Raw genomic sequence first — 22,309 nt, forward strand, 5'->3', positions numbered from 1 at the left:
TCAATATGATTTTTCTGAAAGATTTTTTTCAACATCATGCATGCACCCGTCTTATAATATATACACTAAATCCTAAGATTCTATTTATGTTTTGATGAAGCCATTAATCTGCAAGATTTCCTGCATGTTAACACAGTTTAGATTAATCGTAGGCAGTGCAAATCGAAGAATTTTTCATTACAATACAAATACAAATACAAAATCACTCCGAGAAAGGAAGGAAAATAATAAGACCCCAAAAAATAAAATACAGGAAAAAAGTGTTTTTTTATTTATTCTGGACATATTCGTGGCTTTGCTATAATAATAATAATTATTATATTATGTATGGCGAATTGGTCACCTCTTCGCATGGAAACCGAGGCGTCAACCATGCACGGCCGCAGTTAGCACGGCGTCTGTTTGCTCCTGCATCACGGGATGTACGTTGAACTCCGCCAGCAGAGCCTCGGCTTGCTCCTGCACCACCATCCACGCCGACCGGACGTGCCGCTCCTCGGTGAGCGAGGCGCCGACCGCGAATCGGATCATGTAGACTCCTCCCACCACCGCGTGGGTCACGTACACCTTCCCGGTCGCGTTCACCGAGTCGAGCAACCTCTTGGTGATCGCGTTTGCAGTCTCCAATCCGCAGTCCCTGGCGGAGAGGCCGCCGAGGGGTGGTAGCAGCCGGAAACACACCATGGCGAAGTTTCTGGGCACCACCACCTCGAACCTCTCGTCCTTGGTCACGAGCTCCTCGAAGAGCTCAGCCATGTTGACGTGGCTCCTGATGAAGTTCCTGAGGTTGGCCACCCCGTAGCTCCGCAGCACCATCCACAGCTTCAGCGATCGGAAGCGACGGCTGAGGGCGATCTGCCAGTCCTTGTAGTCCACCACCTTTTTCGACTCCGTGGCTTTGTTCCTCAGGTACTCGGGGTTGGTGGAGAGGGCGTTCACCAGGTGTTGCGGCTCCTTCACCCACAGGCAGCAGCAGTCCAAGGTGGTGAAGAACCACTTGTGGGCGTTGAAGCTGAAGGAGTCGGCGCCCTCCACGCCGTCGATGAAGTGCCGGAACTCCGGGCAGATGCACGCGCTGCCAGCGTAGGCGGCGTCGACGTGGACCCAGATGTCGTGCTCCGCTGCCACCTCGCACAGCCCCCGGAGCGGGTCGACCGCCGTCGATGAGGTCGTGCCCACGGTGGCGCACAGGTACAGCGGCACAAGCCCCTCGGAGACGTCGTCCGCCAGTGCGGAGCGCAGCGTCTCGGGGCACAGCCCAAAGGCGTCGGACCGGCGGGTCCGCAGCGCGCGGATGTTGTCCGGGTGAATGCCAGCGATCTGCGCCGCTTTTTTGAGCGCGCAGTGGGTCTGGTCGGAGCAGTAGACCACCAGGTCGCCAATACGATCCCTCCCGATCTTGGTCAGCACCTTGTCCCTGGCTGCTGTCACGGTGCAGAGGATGGCCTCGCAGGTGGTGCCTTGGAGCACGCCGCCCCCGCCACCGGAGAAAAGGAAGGGCTTGGGGAGGTTCAGCATCTTGCCCAGCCAGTCCATGACGATGGTCTCCAGCTCGGTGGCCGCGGGAGACGACATCCAGTTGAACCCGACGACGTTGAAGCCGACGCTAAGCATCTCGCCCATGAACCCGGCAATGCTGCCGCTGGAGGGGAAGTAGGCGAAGTAGTTGGGGCTCTGCCAGTGAGTGATGCCGGGGACGATGTGGTTGCGGACGTCCTGTAGGATCGCCTCGATGGGCTCCGCGTGGTTAGGTGCCGAGTCGGGGAGGCATTCCCGGAGGTAGCCAGGGGAGACCTGACTGAGGACCGGGAACTTGTCGACGTTGTGGTAGTAGTCGGCGATGAAGTCGACGATCATATGGCCCTGCCGGCGAAACTCCTCGGGGTCGAGGGGGTTCGGCGGGCACACCACGTTGGTGTTCTCGACGACGTCGTGGAGGCTCCCCATTTGTGTGTTTGTGGTGAAGGAAGAGGCGAATGGAGCAGGGGAGCCCACGGGAGGAAGAGATATTGTATTTGTTGGCCGCTGAGTGAAGACCTCGAGGAGGGGAGGAGGAACTTTTATAGGGAGATGCGAAGCCAACGTGGAAGCTATTAAGGTGAAGAGGGAGAGAGAGCGTGAGAAGACGAACTTGCGAGCACCAGCGCGGCACATCTAATTGGTGACGCACGTTGGTGGGCTTCAGAAGGTTACGGACACAGCCGAGTCTTTTTACTGCCACGGGGTGAGGGAGAGATCGAAGGAGCTCATCCAGTCGTCCGTTCGTCAAGCTGTCTCCGCTTCCTCTCAACCACCTCTCCACGGTGGTGCTCGTCCATTCATCCGTTCGTCAAAGCTTTTGTAACTCCGTCTCAACCACCGTTCGTCAAGCTATTACTACCCTTCACGATACCAAGATTAACAAATGCACAAAAGGTTATATATATATATATATATGCACTTTTTTTTGCTTTATTATTTGGAGTCCATAATAATAATAATATTTTTGCTCGCATATTATAAATGAAAATAATCGCTTTCTTTTGATCCATCCAGTAATATTCTTTCATTTCCGTCTCTTCCTCCTACGTTTTTACCGTCGGAAAGCGTACACCAACGAGGCGGCGGGCCAGCCAAGGCGGCACGTTTTAGGCGTGGAGTACGCGGCGGGGTCCGCCACCTCCGCGGCGAGGAGACGGACTCGCAGAGCTGGGAGACCGACTTGGCTACTTCTCCACGTCGTACGTCGGCCTAACCCTTCGATGGCAACCCGCCACCCACCCTCGCCTCCGATTCCTGCTCCGTTCCCATGCATGCGCACAGGTCGCTCATTTCTCTTCTTCTCGGGCTGTGGTCATCACATGCGTAAGAAACGTCCGGTATTGTCACAAAGACAATTCCATCCGGTACTGTAACTCCATCGTCCGGTACAGTAATTGGTCACGCTAGAGCAAGGAGAATGAAGTGACAAGTGCTGGTTAATCATCATCATCGTATCTGCTGGCGTGGAAGCTGAACATAGTGCATGTCAATTAGTTTATGGTGGCTGACCAGCTAATGCCAGATACATAGAATTTTCTCTCTCTGAGACCTTAATATGGCTCTTCATCGAATCAAAGAACAACATGCTTTGGTTAGGTTTTCCACCATGACACTTTGGGGAGCTTAGCTTGCAGCTGCTCGGAGAGTTTCTCAGGTTGATTATAATTGTTTTGCTACAATTCATAAAATGGAAGCATGACTGTGACAGCACAATGAACACACACACACTCTCTCTCTATATATGCTATAGCTACCGCATATTGTTTCTCACCATTTGTCTGAGAACTTTAGGATTAAAAACATAATCTATTACTGAAAGAGACCGAAAATAAAAGCTGCAAATGCAATGATAGATCGTGATCATGTGAATGCACAGCTCTGCCTAATAATTGTACCCGAGTGTGAGCCAAACAATGCTTTTAAATATTTAGAGAGAAGTGTCATATCTAAAAACAATTCCAGTGTGGTTTAAATTCGTTCATGTAAAAAAGACGTAGTCAAAATTTAAAATTAAAACCATAATTTTATCAACAACAAAAAGGATTACGTAAACATGCATATTTCATACAAACATTCATTCATTTTAATAAATTAATTTCCCATGTGATATGGATCGGTGTGTATTAACTAAACCTACTCGCTGACCGAGTCAAAATTAGAATCCTATATTTGACCCACACTTTATGGAGCAAATCTTAATCGATCACCGGACCTGACGCAGAAATCGTCGTGACGCCTTCCCCAGCAAAAGCTAAAGTCGCAAATCTCAGCCAGGGAGAAACAGCCCAATTGCAGGCAGAGGACAGACTCTTGTTGTTCTTAGTGACCGATCGACGTCGATGCCGTCCTCTTCACAACCGAATCAAATGGCAAACGTGAACAACGTGGTTTGAGGGCGACACCCCTCGTTGAGCTCTGTATCCACAGAACAGCAACCACCGGTTCGTGCAGTGACATTGCACCACGTAGAGCTTACTTTTGTGGAAAGCATGCATTGCGACGGCGGCGAATGATGCTATCGTGTGCAACCATAACTCGGGATCTTGTGGAAGGATATAAACGAGAAAAGCGTGCTGCTGCTGACCCACCAATGCCATATATCGGGAAGATATCATCTCACCGTACGTCTTAGATTTGATAGGCTCACTCTCAACTTTTTTGTGATTCGATAGTAATACGTACTTGTTTATACATCTAACAACTAATCATATGATGCACGAACGCTTTAATTTAGTCTCCATGTTGTGGGAACATATATGACACAGTGGTGGTTTGTTTTCTTTTCTATACGTACGAGCAAAGATAACAAGGGAAAGGAAGAAGAGGTGGATGAACGATAGTGGCCAAGGTGAAAGTCTTTTAATGATGGTGAAGCTTCGATGCCAGTTTTGTGACCAGGAAAATGGTGGCGTGCGGTCCACATGCATGCATTTGGACCACAAGATGAATCATCGTCCTAGATTAAAGTTTGTTCAGTAATGCACCTCTTAATCGTAGAAGGAGATGAAGACTGCATGAATGATTAGTCAACGAACGAAGCCTAGACGGCAAATTACTGGAGATGAATAATCTGTCGGTGAAGAAAATGGAGGGAAGAGAGAGAGAGAGAGAGAGAGAGAGAGAGAGAGAGAGAGTCACATATTTGTTGTTGCGAGGCCTCTCAGGAAATTTCTGAGAAGGGCGTCTTTGAAAGCAGCGTAAATGCATACGGTGCATTATTAAGTGGCCCACACGGTACGTGTGGCAAACTGGTCGTATCTACCATTAGGTGTCTTCTGAGGAAGGTAGAAAGATATTATATCGGGGGTTTACTGTGTCGACAGCAACAGTCGTGCACGTGTCTTGGAAAACATGGAATCCATGGATGGCCGTGGACTCCTCTCTCTCACACATTGAAGCTTGCTCGAGGCCACCAGCTACTGCTCATGTCAGCTTTCGGCCGGCAGTATATACGTAGTAATAAAGTAGGGCACGATAGTATAATGTGCTGTCCGACATTGACTTGTTTGTCTGATGTATTATAACGTACAGTATATGAAATGGTGATGGATACGTAATCATTGGAAACCTGTTCTTTGGTCGGCATCAAATACTGGAAGCAACCCCCTGTGTTGCAACAGTAGGCATGACTAAGCGACGTAAAAAAAGCATTTTAAGTTCAACAAAATCGAACATAATCCAACATCATTAATTATCGTGCACATGCAGTCAAGTAAGTTGACGGAAAGCACTTCCAATAGATCTTTGCGATATTTAATTCAGTGATGCAGGGGATATGTTCTGCTGTTCAAAAGAAAAAGGAGGGGAAGATATTGAGATCATTACAGTGTTTAAATAAGGGATTTTTATATTGGTGTGTACGAGAATATACTATATATAAATGTATTGTTATTATCTTTTCAATCAAAATTTAAAGATACATGAAGTGTTTATAAAATAATTAAATTTTATATTTCAGAATTTCTCTTTTGATATTTGGATTCTTTTGTCTTCATGGATATAAAAATACTTATCTCAAATAATAAATTAATTATTAAGACACAAGACCTATTCATTACCAAGTCATAAGATAGATTCATCTTATCATGTGCTTCGTGTCGCGACGTCTACCGTGTGTTGCCGCTGGATATGAGATGCCATGCACGGGTTAAATTGGTTCTGTGCTGCTTCGCCATCTCCAAAATTTAGATTTCTTGTGATCATCATCATCATCATCATCGTCATCGATCGGACGGTCCCAACCATCCTCTCGATTTCATGTCGCAACAACAACTACTCAGCTATACTGTATTGCTGACCGTATACACTTCCTTAACAAAGCCAGCTTGGCTTATTTCCTGTGCTACAACGCATACATGCTCACGCTATAACCTCTGCAGCACAAAAGCAATCCCTCAGCTTCCGCACACAGGTAGAGGGGAAAAGAGAGGGAACAAACCCATACGTACGTGCCGCAGTCGGTCTGCAAGCCGACGGCGAAGGAAAGCGCAACGGAGCACGGGCCGGGGAGGGCTCTGATGGAGTCGTCTCTCAGGTCTGGATGTGGGCGGCTCCTTCCTTCATGCAGTTGCAGGCGATGCGCCGATCCGCAGGTGGAGGCCGCCATGTTGCGGAGCCGGCGCACGCCGTCGCAGCACGAGCCCGTGGGGGTCGCCAGCTTCCCGGTCAGGCAGCTGATGCACCAGCCCAGGGTGACGGTCACGTGGCCCGGCCCGGCAAAACACGAAGACGCATCAGGGATGACGACTCGCTGCTACCATCAGAAACACTAGATGAAAGAAGGCATCTGTGTTGGCTTCCTCGGAGGGAGAAGGTAAAAAAATATATGTTTGGTGCACCCGTGGAAGATAGGATTCTTCGTCATTTCTATAATAGACTTGTTCCCACAATATATTTTAATTGATCAATCTTATCTTTTTTAAAAGATTTGCTAGATTTTTTTAAGCTAGATTATTTGGCATATCATACTTGTAGTTGCAACATACTTCACTTCAAAAGTGCAATATATTTTTACTTTTTTATTTTTCATTAAATCACTTCTGAGCTAACACAATTCCTAAAGTGCTTTTATCCATCATCTACATAACCAATCAATTATTATTACTAACGCTTTACCTATTCATAACGAATGTCATAATTGAGAATTCTAAACTGATGTTTATTAATACTGAATCTGAATCTGGATAACAAACTAATTACAAACATAATATTCTACCTTGAATGTGTAAGATAAAATAACTCTCTAATTGAACTTCTATACTATTTCTCATCTATTTTTTCAACTTTATAATCTAGCATAAGTTTATTATTTATATTCGTTGGAGTATTCACTGGTTTACAAGATATGAAATCTTTTATAACAAATCTTTAGCATATTTTTCTTGACACAAAATTTTATTTACATTCTGAATAATTTTTATTCTTAGAAAATAATGTAAAAGTCCTAGATCAATCAATTCAAATTCTATTATCATATTTTTCTTAAATTCAATAAGCATATATGATGAATTTTTAATATAAATCATATTATCCACATACAAATAGACAATAAAAATTTTCATATCATGAGCTTTTATATATAAAGTTGGCTCGCTTAAGTTTTTTAAAAAAATATATTGAAGAAATTATTTATTAATTTTGTTCCACCATACGCTTGGTATTTGTTTTAAGTCATATAATACTTAATCCAATTTGTATACTTTATCTTCTAGCCCTTTAATTTCTAATCCATCATATAAATCTCTTCTTATAACTTTTCATTCAGGAAGGAAGATTTAACAACAAATTAATATATCTATTATTTTTTCTAACCTATCAATGTTACTATTGTTGTTATAATTGAATCAATTCTAGTAACTAAAGAAATTTTTTTAAAACAAATCGATACATGAAATTTGAGCATACCTTTGACAACTAAATGAACTTTATATTTTTTACAATAAACTATGAGCATTAAATTTTAACTTGTACATCTACTTGAGTCTAATTACTTCTTTTTTTGGGGGCAAATCTACCAACTTCCGGGTTTTACTTTTTTTAATCGCTTATCGTTAATAAGTATGTTTCAAAGCAAAATATGTAAAATCACCAAATTGATATATATATATATATATATATATATATATATATATATATATATATAAAAGAGTACAAAATTTTCTTAGAGGTATTATAATCATTTGAATTAGAATTATTCAAAATATGAGAAAAATTAGATGAGGTATTAACAATAGTCAATGTATCATATGACTTATCGACTTCTTCTATAATTATTAAAATTTTAATTATTTTAGAGTTTCAAACTTCTTATTATTAAAAATAACATCACGATTTTTGATTCATTTTTTAGTTGTAGGATTATAAAGTTTAAAATCTTTTATCTCATTACTATACCTCACAAACATGCATTTAATATGAAACATGAAAACAACACAACCAAATACTTCTTATATTTGGCTTTTTATTCAACTATGATTTCATAAGATGTTTTTGCTAGTTACATATTGATGACATATGTAACATTACTTTTTATTATTATTAGTATTTTCTCACTTTATGTTGTGTATTGCATATATTGTGACGTCTTTATATCTGTGCATTGAGAATTAGATCATGATAATGAGATTAATTCATTTATAAACATAGATCATAAATATTTTCGTTCATAGATTAGTCGAGAGGGACATCGAGATAGCTGAATAGATCGATGTGCTGTATACTTGTCCATATGATAGAGGTGGTTAGTTTCGTAGTCGCTCGTGTGGGAACACTATGGGTACAATGCATATGCTTATTAGAAAATGAGTTCACTGATTAACATGTTTATGGAATATTGGATGGTTAATGATACCTCATTATCATACAACAATTTTGTGTGTCTGATCTTTAGACTTGAGACACCAAGGATGTCGTGTATGAGTACTCCACTCTTTAATATCAGACTTATAGGTTCGGAAGTTCTATATCTAGCACAAATGGTCATCGGGAGTAATAGTCAACCTTACGAGGGTGATTGAGTGTCGATAGAGGATCATTCAGTCTCGCTGTCATAAGAGAAATATCTCATGTATTCTCACTCAAGCAAATATCTAGTTAGGGTCATTGGGATTGAGAGAGAAGAAGTTCTCTAGGAGAATTCGATTAGAGTGAGACTTACGTAGATTCTATAGGAACCTGATAATACTATGCCCGATATACGATCTTCAGAATATTAGATAGATAAGAAACTATAAATATATAGTAATTGAGGACAAACATGTCAAATGGATTGGATCCCCTTGTATCGTCTAGGGGTTATGACATAATGGCATAGTACGTCCATAGTTGATGAGTCGAGTGAATTATTATGAAGATAATATTTCACTAAGTCAAAAGGAGTTTTGATAGATGTGATACACAACCGGCTTGATATTAGGCCTAGAGGGTCACACATATATGATAGATATTACGACAAGTAAAGGTTTGGATATGAGATATTTGTCGAGCCTATATTTTTTTGGATATTCAATAAATCCCTATATTATTGGATCTTTTGAGTGAGACTCAATAAGAGCAAATAGTGATTATTTGATAAAGATCCATTAATCTAAGAGACTTAGATAATTAGATAAAGATCTAGTACCAAATAAGACAGGATTCATTAGGGTTAAGTTGACATGAACCTCTATAAATAAGAGGGGACGAAAGGGGTTATGAGCTATACTCTTTTTGGCTGCTATCTTCTATTCTCCTCCCTCCCTCTCCTCCTCAGTCGATAGCCCTCTTGGTGGCACAAAAAGACAACAAGAAGGGGCTGACCCTTGTTGTTCATTGTTGCAAGGTGGTGCGCAAAGTCTACAAGGATTTGTGCTGCAAAAGGAGAAGCATCACCACTTCATCTGCCATGTGGATCACCACCACTAGAAAGGAGGACATCTGACCTTTTTTGTCCATTCATTTGGATTTATGTTTTCAGGGATATATGATATCTTCTAGGTAAAACATCTCATATGTGTTATGTGGTTTTTTAGTTTTACGATTTTGCCGCATTAATCTTCACACGATAACTAGATATTATTCTTTTAGAAATTAGTTTTGTTTTTGTTCTTTCGCTACACACGTGATACTTTGTAGGTTTCCTAATAGTTTTCCTTGTCTTAGTAAGAAAGTGGTTTAACAAATATTCTATTGTACTCATAGTTTCTAAAACTCTTTTGTTAGTATTTTTATTTTAATCATACATTTGACGATCTCGACTACAACTTGGTTCTTCCACTCTACTATATTTTTTTGTTAGGGGGTGTAGCTTGCAGCTAGTTCCCTTTAAATGCCTGTACTCTTACAAAAAATTAAAGAAATCTTTGAAAATAAATTCAACCTCTCTATCAATACATAAAGTTTTAATAAAACAATCATTTTATTTTTTTACATATACTTAAAAAAATTTAAAAATAGAGAAGACTTCAGCTTTTTCTTTCAGAAAATATACCTGTATCATCTTTGTGCAATCATTTATAAATAATAAAAAATATTTACTTTCACAATGTGAGATAGTTTGCATAGTCCCACAAATATCTGCATAAGTTTCAATTGTTCTTTAACAAGATTCACAAATAGTATCTTTATTTTTAATTTTAGATAAACCAACTATCATATTCTTCTTATTTAATGGTTCTAGTTGTCATAATTTAGATACCATATCTTTTATCTCATAATATTGATTTATAGTAGTGAATACATGTAAGAAATCCTAAAATAATAAAGGAAACATTTTACTTTTTTATCATCCTTATAGTTGCTATCAAGTTATAGATTTCTTATCATAAATCAAACTTTTTCATTATAGAAAATAACATAATATCCTTTTTCTCATTAGTTACCCTATAAACAACACATCATTAATAAATTTTTTTATCATATTTGGTGTTCACAACAAGTGTTCCTTTACCTTCTACCTAAATTCATTCATTTGGGTTCCTCTAACTTTTATTTGATCGGCTTCATCCCTTGCCTTGAGCATTAGATCATCCATAGCTTTTATCATTTGGACCTCTTCTTTGAGACATGATTACTGAAATTTTCTTTTGGTTATGTTTTTGATCTATTTTTATTTGAATATCATGTTTTGAAGTTTCATTTGAATATATATTCACATGAACTAAAAGTGAGCTTCTTAATTTATCAATAAACAATATGCTTGTATCTTTAGCTTCTTCTATAGTAATAAAAATTATATAAAATTTTGGAGATAAACTTCATAAAAAAATTTCTACTACTATTTGATCTTTTAGGTTTTGATCTCATTTGATTCATAATAAAAGTGATTTTTAAGAAAAAACTTGATGATAGATTTAGAATCTTTCATCACGAGAGTTTCAAATTCATGTTGAAGAATCTAAAGCCTTCAGTTTTTACCTTGTTTGTACCTCTAAGCATATTTTTTAATATTTTTTAAGTTTTCATTGATGTTGATACCGACATAATTCAAAAAAATAAAGACTTATCTGTTATTTATCATAGCACCTAGAGAACTCTTGTATCTTTTTGTTCAATCTTTTTTATCTTTAGTAATATTGGAATCTTGGAGGTCGTATTCAACAAAAAATTATTTTTTTACCAAATTTCACAATCCTTATGGAATAAATAGATTTCTCATTTTAACAATCCAAAATAGATAATTTTTACTTTTGAAGATAGAAAGAATTTGATTAGAATTATTTACTCTAATGTCTGACGTCTTTTTTCTTTTTAAACCTTTTAGATCTACTGATCTCACCTTTTTTTTTTTTGAATTGATACTCCTAGTCTTAATTTGGATTCATCGTAATAATAGATAAGTCTCTATTTTTGATTCATCGAAGAACTCCACTAAAATTTGGATAGTAAAAGATAGTAAAAGAAATAAGGAGTACTTTCAATTCGTAATAATTTGGATTCATCGAAGAACTCCACTAAATGGGCCGAACGTTGTCGATAAAACCATACATGAGCACCGGAGAACGAGACGCAGCTCTCTCTGTTTGCTTGTGGAATCACCCTCAGTAAATGCGAGGGAGTGTTTCATCTGCCACATTTGATACAGCTGCAGCTGCTGCTCGGCTGTGGCATCCGCAGATTTATGAACTCGATCGCACTCTTGAGGTACTACGATCCATAGGAAAGTGAGATTTGATTCTGATGCCTCTGCAAATCGAACATTAACTCAAGATTAGATTTGAGGGTTTGTAGTGAAATGAGATCTTAACAGCAGCTTCGGCAGAAAAGCAAGCTCGACAGTAGCCAACCATGTTCGACAATCCATTAACTGGATCTGTTTCCGTGGGCGAGGCGCCGACCGCGAACGGGATCAGGTCGACTCCTCCCATCGCCGCATCGGTCACGTACACCGCGTCGAGCAACCTCGTGTCGATCGCGTTTGCAGTCTCAAACCCGGAGAAGCCGCCCAAGGGTGGTAGCAGCCGGAAGCAGACCATAGTGAAGTTTCTAATCTGATAGGGGATATCTGGTCTGTCTCGGTGCACCTCGGGGGTGTGAGGGATTGTCCGTTTTGGATGAGTACGATCGAACCCGCACGATTTTGCCCTTTGCCGTGCCTTATGTGCCTTTAACTCCTCCACAGGCGGCGGCGGCGGCAGCAGCAGCAGCAGTCCAAGTTGGGTGAAGAACAACTTATGGGCGTTGAAGTTTAAGGAGTTGGGTCCACGTCGACGCCGCGCACGCTGGCAATGCTTGCATCTGCCCGGAGTTGCGGCACTTCATCGACGGCGTGGTCCTTCAGCCTCAACGCCCACAAATGGTTCTTCACCACCTTGGACTGCTGCTACTGCCTATGGGGTGAAGGAGCCGAGCCGCAACATGGCTGAGCGCTTCCGATCACTGAAGCTGGTGCGGAGGTACGGGGTGGCCAACCTCAGGAACCTCATCGGGAGCCACGTCAACATGGCTGAGCGCTTCGAGGGGCTCGTCGCCAGGGACGAGAGGTTCGAGGTGGTGGTGGTGCCCAGAAACTTCGCGACGGTGTGCCTCCGGCTGCTACCACCACTCGGCGGCCTCTCCGCCGGGGATTCCGGATTGGAGATTCCAAGATTTTCTGACAGAAACTGACGAACCAATTCTGTATTCTGTACAGGTTGGATTATGATGCCTCTAGAAATCGTATATTAACTCAAGATTATGCTGGTTTTTGGAGTCAAACAGCAAAAAGAAAACTTATGCCGCTAACGCCTCCAAAAGGATAAAACATCATAAGAAATACTCCAGCTTTAAAAGTATTAGGAAAACCATTAAGAAAACTAGACATAAATAAATTGGATTAGAAAAAAATCCATAGCAAACAGTATAAGCGAGAAGGAAATTGATGAAATTTCTATCACATAATTGCTGACATTTTTCTTCATGTGAAGTTCAAAAACAAGCGTCTTGTGGATGTCCAACTCCTTAAAAAGGTATCCGCACTATACTCGTAAGAAAAATGTATCAAGAAAACATATACCATCAAGCATGTCTTTGTAAGCTGCCGCTGTGAGCGACTGATGAGAGAAAACAAATGGAGAACTGATCCTTGTAAAACTGATTACGGCATATAAAAGGGTGGCTTGGCAACTAAACAAGACCACCTCCACATGGCTGTATATTTTTAATCTGTAGGACAAAAAACATAAAGCAATCATCATTTCTGTAGCTGAAAGTATAAAAGCTTAAGATAATATCGTCACGTCTGCATCTCTCCCCAAAGCCTACAGTATTAAAATCATACTGGCCATGTTTAATAAAATCAGTCTATCTGTGTTTTTTTCTTTTTATTGGACATGTTTAATTCGATTTCAAAATTAGATGGTATTATCGCTTGTAGATGGAGATAACTAATTCAATGGGGTGAAACATAGTTGCAATAGGATAAAAAGTAAAATGTGCAGTGGAATCTAAAACCTGGTGGGCACAGTTATGAGGTTTATGTCCAGAACCTACAGAACAAATGAGGTACTAAATAACTTTCAAGGGCACCAAGAAGATCATAACAGCATGTTCACCAGAAAAGCAAGTTCGACAATTGGTGATGTTGCAATCTAAAGCACAGTAAACCGAAACTCTTCATATGTTGTTAAAATGGACTTTTATCCAAGCACGATAAACTAACATGCTTAGTTGTTCACTTATGCAGCAAAAGATAACCAAGTGTACATAGATCATACCTAATTACAAATCAATGAACACTCGTAAACCATCATGAGCAAGCTGCACTGGGATCCCTTCTCTGAAAAAAACAAATTACCCCAGGTTAGCTAGCAGCTAACGATGCATTATGTGCAAGCATCTGAAAGATATACATATCTACTTTGCAATGCCACATTCAAGAAAGCTCAATGTAGCATATGTTTTAAATTTTTACAATGCCTTCTCAACCAAATCAATGGTGAGATTTTGCTAAGCAAGGATTTAACAGTTTGGAGTGGCAGATATTGCGAATAGCAACTATAATCTTATTTGATAAACAAGAAGAATATCATGATATCTTACCGTCTTGACCATTCTGCAAGAAGCATGTTATCCTTGTAATAATCAAACTCATGTGTCATTCCAATTAGTAGTGCCTGCTTGGGGCATATTCTCTTTATAGCGTCAAGAGTCTGAACAGACCATAAAGCCACAATCAACTAGATTCAAGAATAAAAAAATTTAATGGCCTTGGCTTCTAAAAGAATTCAAACTAAAGCCAACCTGGGGTAAGCAAAAGTGAACGTTATGTGAGTTCTCCTGTATAGGCAAGAAAATAACCATATTAGCAAGCACAAAATCTAAACAAGAGTTGACAACATAATGCCTCAGTAGTAAGGTTTGAAATTTCGTACCGTACTGATGTATCGAGCTTTGCTCAGTACGATACGTTGTACCGAGCGATATGCATATATATATATATATATAATATAAAAAATATAAAAATCAATATATAAATATATAACAAATTTAGAAAAAGGCGTATGCAGCCTCGGCGACGTCGCCTCCTCCTCTTCTCCTCGTCTGCGGCATTTGACGAAGAAGGCGACGAAGAGGTCGAAGGCCGCAGGCGTCTGCAGCCTTCGGCGAAGAACGCGACGAAGAAGAAGGCTGTAGACGTCTCCGCCTCTTCCGCTACTCTAGTCGCTGCCTCCCCTTATCCCCGTGGCTCCATATCCTCCTCTTTACGACTCTCCTTGTCGTTACCTCCTGGATCGGGATCGTTGAGGGAGTGCGGCGTCGGATTAGGATCGAGAAAGGGCGTAGAAACAAGTTTGCGCCAAGGTTCTCCCGATTCTCTCTCTTCTACTCCCTCTTCTTCGAACGCCCTCTCCTTTTTCTTCCTTCTTTGACACTTCTCCCTCAGCCTCGCTGCAGCCAAGCTGCTATGTCGAGCGAACCACCCGGTAGTGGGTGATTTGCGTACCGGTTCACAAGCGAACTGGTACGTATTGCCTGATATGAGTGGAACGATTCGAAATCGCAAACCTTGTTTTGTAGTATCTAAGTCCATTGTGTTCTAATACAAAACTAACAATTTACAATTAGCTAGCACTTGGGAACATATGAGAGTTGTAAAAGATTCTAAACTCGGAAAAAGAAAAAAATTCTTTTAGGATTACCTGATTCCAATGAACAAAGGCTATTCAATTATATAGATAGAAAGAGGGACTAGTACGCGCTAGTTTGTGTTAAATAGTTATTCATCCAAAGAAGAAGGAACAAACCATAATTTATAAAACAGAAGTGAATATACATAAAAATTACAATTAGATGACAAAGTCAATTGACCTTGAATAGTGTATCCAAGATTAGAAGATCCAGCTGTCCTGCTCCAGATTTTGATATAACTGCAGAGAAACAAGTCATGATTTGAAGTGAAAAAGATGAGGAGCTTTTGGACACTTGAGCAAGCAAAGTAGAAACTAAAGCAAGATCGTTTGAAATTTTCTTCATCAATCATCATCTATGATTATGATAGTAACGCACACAGGACCCAACAAATGCCCTACTCAACAAGGTTCCCAAGACACATCAAGTTGTTTTGTAAAATAGGATATTAAACAAGTGTCCAAATGCAAGCACAACAGGTAGCACAAAACAAAACCAAACACAGGAAAAGCCCTTAATCTTTTGCATATTTTCATCTCGAAACATGAAACAAGCATCATCTTGCAACAAATAGTCATGTGACAGCTTCAGATTCTTTTGTTTCCTTAAAAAATGTAACCAATCAATCAACTGATCTGTGATCTGAAGCTGGAAACATCCAACTAAAGAAATTTTTTTTCTCGTTAAGTAATACTTAGCTACAACTACATCACATGTATCTCATGTAAGGCTTACCATAGCAAAAATCATTCATGAATGGGTTTAACATCCAATACCCCTACAAATGCACTTGTTATTGAGTCATCAAAAATTAAAAAACAAACACAACAAGAGCATCAAAAGCAAATCAAGGAGCACATACCATTCTCGGTACTAGCAGGGAAGCGTGAAACATCAGATATATATGCAACTCTTGACTTTTTCCCAAAAAGGAAGCCTAGAGAGATATAATCCTCACCATGTATTACCTGCAGTTCCAGAAAAAGGTTGAGGGAAAAATGGTATGTGGATGAAAAGCAATGGTATGTTTATAGTGAGGTCTAATGTTGAAGTAACTGGCAAAGGGACAAACACTAGGCCTGAGGCCATAAATGTTTTTTCGGGGTCGCTTTCAATTATTTTCCAGTCAAGTTGAGAAACACGTCTTAATTCTTCACCTTCTTTCAACTTCTTCTTCATTAAATAAGGAAATTTTATTGCAAGGCTGTTTCAAAGAAGAAAATTAGCAAGTGAGAACTTGGTTAAATTATAGCAAACCATTTTGAACTGTCTAAATAACATGGTGATAAACATTGTCAAACAAACAGTATATAGCAAACTGCAAAAATTAAGAAAGAAATAATTGAATATCATCAGCTCATCTTGTATAATGAATCTTCACATAAACATTTGCGACGTCTCACAATTTGCTTAACCATACTATTAGGATTTCTATACACCAAATATACTCAAAACTAGACTCTAATTACTCCCAAAAAGATCAACAAAAAATAATAACAAAATACATTTAAATATATTATTAAAATATATAATGAACAGGTAGTTTTGATTAGGTGAAAACGGGTCATTCGTTAATCAAATAGAGTGAAGATCATGTCATGCCAACAATGGTGCATTGGCATTGTTCTTCCTCACAGTTTCACATAGCCTTCTTTCTCTATTTTTTTCTTATATGTTCCTGGTAGGAATAAAATTTTAGTAAGCCATTTAGTCTGATGCATTGTACTGGATTCTTGATGGAGATTGGACTAAGACTATTGCCTGTTGTAGAACTCCCACGTGCAGTGTTGAAATGGATAACCTAGACAAAAAAAATTTTCTTACACTCGCAGATTATATATTATATCAAATTCAAAAGGATAACCAAGACAAAAATTGAATATAGAGATTTGTTAAACTCTTAAGATAAATTTTAAAGAAATAACACAAAACTATGATCTACAATTGGATTATCAATGCCTCAAATAACAGAGACATAAAGAAGTTGTACAATGTTACAGCATGAAAAATCATGATACAAGGACTTAAAAAGGACTAACAAGAATTTCACAAGCATAAAGCACCTGTCCATTGCATACTGAGAAAGATAAACTGGAGTTGGAGCAATATCATTTGTAGCACTGAATGGTTGTACCACCCGAATATCATCAAGACCAAGAACTGCATCCGCATGTTCATGAGTCAAAACTATCTGCAGAACAGAAACTTTTCAATGATCATATACAAAAAATAGCACACAGAGTTGGTCGAATGATCCATTTACACTATCCACAATACACTCAAAATCCTGAAATATGAGTACATCATGAATAGCTTGAAACGATAATTGGTATGTACTTCATCCACATGAATAAGAAACAAGACTAATTTGCAAGGCTGAAGAATTCACATCACACAATACTCACAGAATCTACTTGAGGAACCTTGTGATGGATGAACCACCGCAAAACTTGCTCTCTAAAGGTCTTTCCAACATCAATCAAGATATATTTGTGTACACCATCATCCTGGCAGTAATCAATCAAAAGCGAAGTGTTGCATCTGTAAAAATTGACGAAGAAAAATTAGCAACTGAGTAAAAATACTATGGAGTGTTTACAGGATTTAAATTCAGTTCACAAACAGATCGATCCATGTACTAGATCTTTTTTCTAGTCATCCATATCTAGACAGAAAAAACAGAAAATATCTATTTAAATATTTACTACTTCAATCACACTTTAATCCGTAACAATTTTCAACATGCAAAAATTAATAATGGGGACCATTGAAGTCAAAAGCTTAGCCTGCACTTGCATTAACTGTACTAAAAACATGTGTTGTAGTTCTAGATGAACTAGTTTAGCATAATTAAACCAGATCCAGGAGCATCCAAGACACTGATGAAAGGCAAACTGGTTTCTTGCTTGTTTACTGATCAGATACTTTGAAGTTGCCTTCTTCAACAGTATCTTAAGACCAATTATAGATCTCGATTTCACATTCCCAGCCTAATTAGGACTTTAACAGTAATACACATAAAAAACCCATGCTTCATGCACTCCACTAATGGTTACAACAAAGTGGTTAATAAGTTTAAGCAAATCCCCATGTTTTACCATTTACATCCTGCACCCACTGCTTGAACTACATACTCTGTCTTTGTGAAGCAATTTAAGATTCCTTGAAGCAATTTGAAGAAATTTAACATGGATCAAACATGATAATAACACAAAGCAAAGCCACGGTTGAAAATTTGGTGAAATATCTAGGGACAAAACTACCATCAACTCCAGAACAACTTTCTCACCATCCAAATCTTAATATGTGGTAGTATCCATTGCTCCATGTTTCAGACTGATAATTTAGAAATGTCAAGAGTATGAAAAAAAATCTCGAAGCAAGTTCAGTCATGCCCTCCCATTGTTGACGCAAGAGTACTAAAGATGGAGCCTCTCTATCTGCCTTCAATTTTTCAGAGTTGTTGGTGAGTCTCTCTTGTAATGGGGTTGATCACATCATTTCTGTGCGTTATCCCTTCAGGGTGGAAGCTGCTCCTCATCATCGCTAGTGGAACACGGGTCAACTGACAAACCAGTGCAAATCCCTGTGCGTTGCATGGTGTGATTGTCTACCTTCCTCTTCTAGTCTCTGTGTGGGCTTCTATTCAGGCCCTTTCTACGACACGCGACGTCGCAACGATTGTCGAATGTTTGCCTCGAATGGTCCACTAATTTCTTGGAAACTAACTAAACCACATCTAGCAATCAAAACATCTACCAGTTATTCAAGAAAATTTATGGCATATCCCTACATTCAGGGAAAAATAAGACAAGCACCATGCATCAGGAAGGTTACGAATCAAGGATGTTGCGACAAAGGGAGGGCCGAAACCTAGGAAGAATCGGCAAGATCTGACTGAGACAGAGGAACAGGAATGAGGCTCCACCTGTAGTTAGGGTTGCGCTCGGGGGGAACGGAGAGGGACTGGGTGCAGACGGCACAGGGAGGATCGGTGGGCTGGATCAGGCACCTGGCGTTGGGGACACAGCTCGAGCATCCGGTGCCGAGAAAGATTAGAGAAGAAGAGCGACCGCCATTGATGACAATGGATCCCTCGCCCCCCTTTTCGCGAAAGCTTCCGTTCTCGGAGCCGTCCGGAGATCCCATTCTTTCTCTGGGGGAAAGACAAAAAGACGAGGGGGCGCAAGGAGAGTAAAGGTCAAGGGAAGGTAAACGGCGATAGGACCGTTATTTTTATTCGGGGAAGCGATGACAGGAGAGACGCTCATGCACGTATACCTACCGACCTTTATCTTTATATATATATATATATATATATACTCCCACATATCCTTTGTTATGTAAAAAGACTATTTTACCCCTATCTCCATCTCCACCTTGCACTATCACATGTAACCCTCACATGAGTCGATTTTGTCTTTCCAAACCCCATTGATAATGCCTTTGCATATATTGTGCAAGGAAGGGGTGTGAGAGCCACCGTTGTCATTATCAGTAGCCCTTGTGCGAGGGCCTACTATATGCAACCTTCATTATCGCTACCAACCCTAAACCTGAGCCTAATTGCCACTGTTTATCCCGTGTGGGGTAGCCACCACCAAACCCCCACGCACTTAGCCCCCTCGCTTGTAGCACTCATGCAAGGAAAGAGGGAGCACAAGAGTCATCGTGGCTGACAATGCCCATGAAGGCAACAACGACCCTCACTCCCCCTCCTCCCTCACATGGGAGCTATAAGCGAGCAAGGCAAGGGTGGTTCAAGACGATGGTGTAGGGTGAAGGTAACGATAGGTTCGACGAGGGTCATAGGCAAAATGATCATTTATGAAAAAAGAGACATTCTACGAGAATTTTTTAAAATTTAGGTGCTTTGTGAAAAATCTTAAAGTTAGGAGTTTTTTTAAGAATTCATCTTTTAATGTATTTTAAAAAAATATTAAGAATGAATGGATAAAAGATTTTATTGATTTATTTCTATGTGGTATTATATATATACATTAAGGAAGGATTGATTATCCATCAATCGTATTCATAAATCAATGAGACGATCGTATTCATGAATCAATGAAACTGCACTTTGAACCATGGATTGATGTTACAATATATCAAGATTAATCATTTCTCACTAGATTTACTATTTTCAATGATTTCCTATCCGCCAATGATTTACTATCATTCCCCTAAAAGATTAAGCTTCCATTATAGATGCCAATATTGGAGGGATGCATGTGGAATACCCGTATGAGCAAGCGAATTTGTGATAGTCTTATGGTAACTTGATCTCTAACAAATGGAAGTTAATAATTATAATTGTCATCCTCGTAAACTAGTAAGTATATGATTTGTCCCTCTTGTCACCACATAAATAAGTAGCTATTAGATTTAGAATTGATAAAGCTGATAAATATTAGGAATAAGCCAAGTTCATTGTATCAGACTCTTAGAACTTTCCAACGTTTGCATATATATTTGAGATGTTAAGGATAAATAAAGCCAAATGATTGTTATATAAAAACATTATCAGTCAAGGTCCTTTGTAAAAAAATATTTTTAACACCTAACTGTCCTAAATGTCAGCGATAACTAAACTTAGGATAAATTGAATTATCATCAATTTGACAACAGGACTAAAGCTATATGTAAAATCAATGCTCGATCAATGGTAAAACACTTGAGATATTATGCATGCTTGTATTTGACAATGGATCAATCTAGGTTCTTCTTGATTTGATATGTTCATTTACATTTAATGATATTTTATATGAGGCTTGATAACACAAGGGTATATACATTATTACGAAATGCTTGTGGGTTTGGTAGGCTCGAGCGAAGATATTATGGTAGTATGAGAGTTGTGTTTGGTCCAGTGATATGATTAAGTTGTATTTGTGGTATGAGAGTTGGTGATGTGTTAGTAACATGCATATGATCAAGCGGGTTGATGCACGATGATATCACTTGACCGAGGAGAATACAAAGGCATCTCTTGTTGTTTCGAGAGCATAACTATAGTTGGTGATACATAGTGATATGGTGAAGAGGTATGATAATATGGAGCATAAATAGTAAGGGAGTAGGGATCTAGAAGAGGGCTTGTGATTGAGATATAGAACATAGAGTGATAGGATATAGTCTTGAGGGAGTTTGGTGTGTACTCGTATAAACCTAATGATGGATGGATGCGATAGTAGCTCTCATTATTTGAGCAAGATTTTGGAAAGGAAAGATGGATTCAATGAACATGTCATGGTATGATATAAAGATGGTATTAGTTTAAGGATCAAAGTATCAAAAGACATGATATTCGATAGAGTACTTGATGAAAACACATGGTCTCAATTTTCATTTTAAATTATCTAAGATGCAGGGATGAAGTCATGGATACTATAAACAACCAAATACTCTTAGTTTATGAAAGTTATAAAGTTTGTCAAATAGTCATTTGAATAGTGATTGGAGTTGTAGGTTTAGGGTGGGGGTGTGATTGATGAGGTAGACAAAAGTTAAAAAATTTACTGATCAAAAGATGTGGATGTTCTTATTTTATGGAGCCAATAAGTTACTATGTGTGATAATGATTTGAGATATTATATATTATAAATTATAAGTAACATGTTAAGGTTTAGTATTCACCTTCTCTATTAGACTAAGATAATTTTAAATTTATGTTTGAAAGGATAAAGTCATATTTATTCGGTGAAATAATCTATGAAAATAACATAAGATCTAAAATTGTCGAAGAAAATTATTGGGGTAGGACTTTAAACAATAATGTAAATAACTTCAAGTGATTTGGAGCAAAATATAGAAAACATTTTGAGAAAAATAATATGTAACTTTTATTGCTAAGGCATGAGTCATAATAAGCAACTTTTATCAATTTTAAAACTCAAAGAAAAGAGAGTAGCAAGAGATTAATTGTTGTTAAATAAAGAATGATGGAGGGCTAAAACAATTATATCATACATCAATTGTGACACCAACTGAAACAAAGATAATTGGCTGGATAATTTATGAAGTTGATATCGCCTTAAACCAAGATTGCTCTTGTGCTTAGATTCTTCGTAAGAAACGAGTTAAGAAAGAACTTAATAAAAATATTATTTTATTTATAAAATTAGGAGATAGAGATATATATTTTTTTTTTCAAATGTGGTGCACACAAAATATTATTGAGTTAAGAGATGATCGTGTGTGAAAT

General features: G+C 38.9%; 2 protein-coding genes across 2 annotated transcripts; both read right to left on the minus strand.

The window, feature by feature from the left end:
- Positions 1-149: 149 nt before the first annotated feature.
- On the minus strand, positions 150-2,111 carry LOC103969483 (tyrosine decarboxylase 1-like). Its single transcript, XM_009383019.3, has one exon. It carries the CDS (start codon positions 1,945-1,947, stop codon positions 367-369), a length of 1,581 nt encoding a protein of 526 aa, XP_009381294.2. The 5' UTR covers positions 1,948-2,111; the 3' UTR covers positions 150-366.
- Positions 2,112-12,838: 10,727 nt separating this feature from the next.
- Positions 12,839-19,341, minus strand: LOC135625448 (putative hydrolase C777.06c). Its single transcript, XM_065130288.1, has 10 exons — positions 19,034-19,341; positions 17,511-17,646; positions 17,169-17,296; positions 16,162-16,309; positions 15,968-16,073; positions 15,286-15,344; positions 14,218-14,253; positions 14,017-14,126; positions 13,692-13,753; positions 12,839-13,140 (listed from the first exon to the last, which is right to left on the minus strand). The coding sequence occupies exons 1-9, from the start codon at positions 19,252-19,254 to the stop codon at positions 13,696-13,698; spliced, it is 1,002 nt and encodes a 333-aa protein (XP_064986360.1). The 5' UTR covers positions 19,255-19,341; the 3' UTR covers positions 12,839-13,140; positions 13,692-13,695.
- Between the last annotated feature and the right edge of the window lie 2,968 nt (positions 19,342-22,309).

Source organism: Musa acuminata, chromosome BXJ2-10, assembly GCF_036884655.1.
Source record: "Musa acuminata AAA Group cultivar baxijiao chromosome BXJ2-10, Cavendish_Baxijiao_AAA, whole genome shotgun sequence".
Taxonomy (NCBI): Eukaryota; Viridiplantae; Streptophyta; class Magnoliopsida; order Zingiberales; family Musaceae; genus Musa; species Musa acuminata.